We start from the raw sequence: 5444 nt of genomic DNA, 5'->3' as shown, positions 1-5444 counted from the left end.
TTAATGTTTCCGGCACGATGCGAGGTACCAAATTACGGAGAAGATATCCGGAAGAATTATCACGGTTGCTGTTATTACAAGTAGCACAACTCCAACATAGCCGACTGTCTGCGCAGAAACTCTATTGTCTTCAGCGCTTGTTAACTTTAGAGAGTAGGAAGAGAGAGTTTTTGAGTTTAGTTTTAAACTTGTTTCAATTTCCTGGATACGTCTTAAAGTTTCCTTAACTGTTAAAGCTGTTGGTAGATTAGAGAGATTCCGACACATACAAGGGCAATAACTCGGGGTACGTGACGCAACACAGTGGGAGTTTTCTACTCGGTATCCTTGGTTACAGGTACATAGGTACGACCCGTAGGTGTTGGTACAGCGATGATCACATATTGATTGATTGGTTTTACATTCATCGATATCGATGCATGTTTTGTTGTTGGAGGTGTCTAGACGGTACCCTGGTTTGCAACTGCAGAGAAAAGATGTGTTAGTTTTGGTGCATATGTGCTCGCAGTCGTGAGTACCTTCAGTACACGGGTTGGATTCTACACACGACGTGTTGTCTGCGGTTAATGTGTAGCCTTGCTTGCACGCGCATGTGTAGCTTCCTTCAGTGTTGATGCAAGTATCTGAACAGGTGTTAGCTCCTGAACATTCATTGATATCTACACACACCGATCCTGTCAAGTTGTAGCCTAAAGGGCAAGTACACACTTGATTTTTACACGTGCCGTTGCTACACAGCACACCTGAAGCACACGTGTTAACAGGAACACACGAGCGACCATCACTGGCTAGTGTGTAGTTTGTTTTACACGAACATTTAAACGAACCGTTTGTGTTGGTGCAAATATCCGAGCAGTTAAGTCTAGCGCATTCATCGACGTTTATACACAAAGATCCTGTCAAGATGTAGCCTAGAGGACAAACACACACTGGAACTATCAGTGTGTTGATACACGTCGGATTACTACACAACACACCTGGACCACATACGGTAGTCGCAACACACGACAGACCATCACTTCCTAGTGTGTAGCTAGCGTTACACGAACACGTAAAAGAACCTTCTGTGTTTGTACACACATGCTGACAAGGATTTGAACCGCATTCGTTGATATCCTGGCAGTTTCTTTGATCCCATGCAAGACTAAATCCTTGAGGACATGAGCAGGTAAATGAACCATCCGTGTTATTGCATTCGTGTTGACACGGCTTCTGTGAACATTCGTTTATATCAACACACGTTTGATTATCGTAGGAGAGTTGGTATCCGCGCCTACAAAAACATCGAAAAGAACCTTCAGTATTGCTGCAACCTTGTTGACAAGGGTGTTGGGATGCACATTCGTTTATATCAGTACAGTTAGTTTGATCAGGTGCAAGGATGAAACCTTGTGGGCATTCACATTTATAAGACCCTTGAGTGTTGTTACATGTATATTGACACGGTTGTTGAAGACATTCGTCAATATCAGCACAAGAATTGCCGTAGGTAGAAATTTCGTACCCTTTTCGGCAGTAACAGTTGAATGAACCCAAAGTGTTTTTGCATTCTTGTTGGCAAGGGTTGGATATATTGCATTCGTCAATGTCTGTGCAGTTAGTTTGATCCGGTGCGATAATGTAGCCGGTTGGGCATCCACATTTGAAGGATCCATCTGTGTTGTTGCATGTATGTTGACAAGGATGTTGCAGACATTCGTCAACATCAAGACAGTTTGTGCCGTTTTTAGATAGCTGATAGCCAGGTTTACAGTTACAACTGAAGGATCCTTCATTGTTGTTGCATGTATGTTGACAGGGATTTTGAAGACATTCATTGATATCAGTACAAGTTTGATTGTCGCTAGAAAGTTGGTAGCCTGTTCTGCAATGGCAGAAAAAAGATCCTTCAGTATTGTTACATAACTGTGTGCAAGTATTTTGTTGACATTCATCTATATCAGTACAAGTTTTACCGTCGTAAGATAGCTGGTAGCCTGTTCTGCAATAGCAGTTAAACGATCCTTCAGTATTGTTACATAACTGTGTGCAAGTATTTTGTTGACATTCATCTATATCAGTACACGTTTTACCGTCGTAAGATAGCTGGTAGCCTATTCTGCAATAGCAGTTAAACGATCCTTCAGTATTGTTACACAACTGTGTGCAAGTATTTTGTTGACATTCATCTATATCAGTACAAGTTTTACCGTCGTAAGATAGCTGGTAGCCTATTCTGCAATAGCAGTTAAACGATCCTTCAGTATTGTTACACAACTGTGTGCAAGTATTTTGTTGACATTCATCTATATCAGTACAAGTTTTACCGTCGTAAGATAGCTGGTAGCCTATTCTGCAATAGCAGTTAAACGATCCTTCAGTGTTGTTACATAACTGTGTGCAAGTATTTTGTTGACATTCATCTATATCAGTACAAGTTTTACCGTCGTAAGATAGCTGGTAGCCTATTCTGCAAAAGCAGTTAAACGATCCATCGGTGTTGTTGCAGGAATGTTGACAGGGATTTGGAAGACATTCGTCAATATCAACACAAGTTTTACCGTCGTTAGAAAGTTGATAACCCTGTTTGCAGTAGCACATAAATGACCCTAATGTGTTGGTACATCCTTGTTGACAAACATCCAATGAAGCACACTCATCGATATCTGTACAGTTGACCTTATTGTAATCTAGAAGATACCCCCAGGGACAAGAACATCGGGCGTTGCCGTTTGTGCTGGTACAAATATGAGAACAGGGGTTTAAGTCAACTGAACACGGATCTTTCATTACACACGTCAGTTTATCCGATGATAACGTGTATCCTGGTGGGCAAATACACTCAAAAGATCCGTTCGTGTTGTTGCATATACTGTTACAAGGGTTACTCCATGTGCTGCAGTTATACGGGCAAGGATTCAGTACACACTCATCTATGTCTTGACACACCGTGCTAAGTTTTCCCAGCTCTGATAGCAAGGTGTAGCCACACGGGCAAAGACAGGAGTAGCTTCCGTCTGTATTGACACAGTCAAATTGACACGAGTTTAGTCCACATTCATCAACATCAACACACTTTACACCGTCGCTTGAGAGTTGGTACCCTGGTATGCAAAAACATTTAAAAGAACCGTCGGTATTTTCGCATTCTTGTTGGCAAGGAAATTGAAGACATTCATTAATATCAGTGCAGTTTGTTTTATCGTTAGAAAGGACGTAGCCAGGTCCGCAAGAGCATTCAAAAGAGCCGTCGGTGTTTTTGCAGTTTTGTTGGCAAGGTTTGAAAACAGAACATTCGTCAATATCGGTACAGTTGGTTTGATTTGGAGCCAGGGAATATCCTTGTAGGCACTCACAGTAAAAGGATCCTTCGGTGTTTTTACAGTTGTACGGGCAAGGTGTATTTTTACATTCGTCCACGTCAACACACTCGCCGAACACGGCCATCGTGTACCCGGTATAACAACCACACGTGTAGGAGCCGTGCGTGTTGGTACACGCCTGCTGACACGGCGTCGATGTGTTACACTCGTTGACGTCATCGCACGCGTAACCGTCGCTCGCCAAGCTGTAACCTGCGTTACAGTAACAGTCGTAACCCAGGGCTTTATCTCGGCACCCATGCTCACACTTGTCAACGTTATTGAGACACTCGTCAACTGACTTACACAAAAACCTGATTAGGCCAGTACAAGGGTAATCAAACAAACAATACTTATCATATAACCCTATATCCACGCAACAAGGTGTGTCTTTTTGAACCGATTGACAGTTTTCGTTAGGATCAGGGTATCCCCAAAGGGTTTGATCCAAATCTTCAGTTTTCCAGTAGAACTCATACTTACCATCATTGTTTTCGTCTTTTGATATAATATCTACCCAAAAAGAAAAACCTTTTGCAATGTTGTTTAAAATATACGTGGCAACATTTCGGAGTTCAGCGTTAGTGTTGAACAAGGCCAACTCTGAGTAGATGTTGGCGCATTTATTCCTTGCAGTTTGTTCACTGGCTGAGTAGTTAGATAACCAGTACGTCTGTCCATTGATTGTGAAATTATAGTAATCTGGAACAGCTGCAGCGGCGTAGCTTTTTGTAGTTACCGCCCCTGAAAGTTAAACATTAACGAAACAATTTAAATTACTTAAACCCACGCGTTTCGAAGTTTTATTTTTAAAAAAAAATATTCCTACTTATTTTTCATACCAAATTAAGATTACCGAAACAATTATAATTGAAAAACAGCGATATACTACCAAGGAATAATTTTTTTTAAATGTGTGATTAAATTTAGTTGGTAAGTGATCAGTTAAGAGGTGGTCGGGAGTTCGTGCATAAGGGGTGGATGCAGAGGCGTAGCGAGGGGGGGGGGGCGGGGGGGGGGGACATATGTCCCCGGGCGCCGACCTTAGGGGGGGCGCCAAATTGACAGTTTGAGGGGGGGTGCAAATGAAAAGTTCGAGGGGGGGGTGCAAATCGAAAGTTTGAGGGGGGGTGCAAATGAAAAGTTCGAGGGGGGGGTGCAAATCGAAAGTTTGAGGGGGGGGGTGCAAATGAAAAGTTCGAGGGGGGGGTGCAAATCGAAAGTTTGAGGGGGGGTGCAAATGAAAAGTTCGAGGGGGGGGTGCAAATCGAAAATTTGCTCCCGAGGGGGGCGCCAAATTGAAAGTATGTCCCCGGGCGCCGGGAAGGGTCGCTACGCCTCTGGGTGGATGGAGTGGGGTTGGGGGGCACGATGTGTGGGTGGTTTATGTGGTGTAGTGCAGCTTATATAATAATTGGCTTAGTTCGCCCGTCTGAAAGAAATTTTGCACGGCCTATCGGTAGAGCTCTAGACTGCTAACCCGAAAGTCTCGAGTTCGAGTCCGGGTTCTAGATAGTAGAACGCTCTTGCAGTCCGCCAAACTCTGATTGGGTACCTAACTCACGTTTAGGGAAAGTAAAGGTGGTTGGGCAAAGTACCTACCACACTATACTTTCCTGTGCCAAGGAAAAAAAAAAACAACGTAAAATATACTTCATCAGCTTAATGGATCGCTAGGTCTAAAGAGGAATCTTTAATATTAATAATGTAGTTTTTTGACAAATGAACAATTTTTTTAAAGAATTAGTAAAAAAAACAAAAAAAAAGGTATAAAAATCTTACCTATAACATACAGCAACAAATAACAAAAACGCAATTTATCCATTTTTTAAATTTGATCAAATTTAACACTGCATCTTTTTTTTTTTCAAACCAGCAACCACTTTTCAAAAAGTTTCAAAAGTCCTGAATTCCGCGTTAAACACTCCGTTAGCAATACACACACTGAAAGGAATTCAGTTCCGTTAGATATAATACTCGATATTTTACTAAGTAGGTGCAGTCTCTAATCAATCAATAATGTTACATTTCTAATTAGCGGAAATTGTATACATTCAAATATTAGGTCCAGTGTCTTTAAACGTGGTCGTAGTATCTTCAAAA

At 41.9% G+C, this 5444-nt stretch overlaps 1 protein-coding gene across 1 annotated transcript; it reads right to left on the bottom strand.

Annotated features, from left to right (window-relative positions):
• Positions 1-5166, bottom strand: LOC131927199 (fibrillin-1-like). Its single transcript, XM_059282931.1, has 2 exons — positions 5124-5166; positions 1-4085 (listed from the first exon to the last, which is right to left on the bottom strand). Exons 1-2 carry the CDS (start codon positions 5164-5166, stop codon positions 1-3), a joined length of 4128 nt encoding a protein of 1375 aa, XP_059138914.1.
• Between the last annotated feature and the right edge of the window lie 278 nt (positions 5167-5444).

The sequence above is a fragment of the Physella acuta genome, unplaced genomic scaffold, assembly GCF_028476545.2.
Source record: "Physella acuta isolate Inbredline_101_S28 unplaced genomic scaffold, ASM2847654v3 ptg001381l, whole genome shotgun sequence".
In the NCBI taxonomy this organism is placed as follows: Eukaryota; Metazoa; Mollusca; class Gastropoda; family Physidae; genus Physella; species Physella acuta.
The sequence above is the reverse complement of the archived record's forward strand: the minus strand, read 5'-3'. Positions and strand labels throughout refer to the sequence as shown.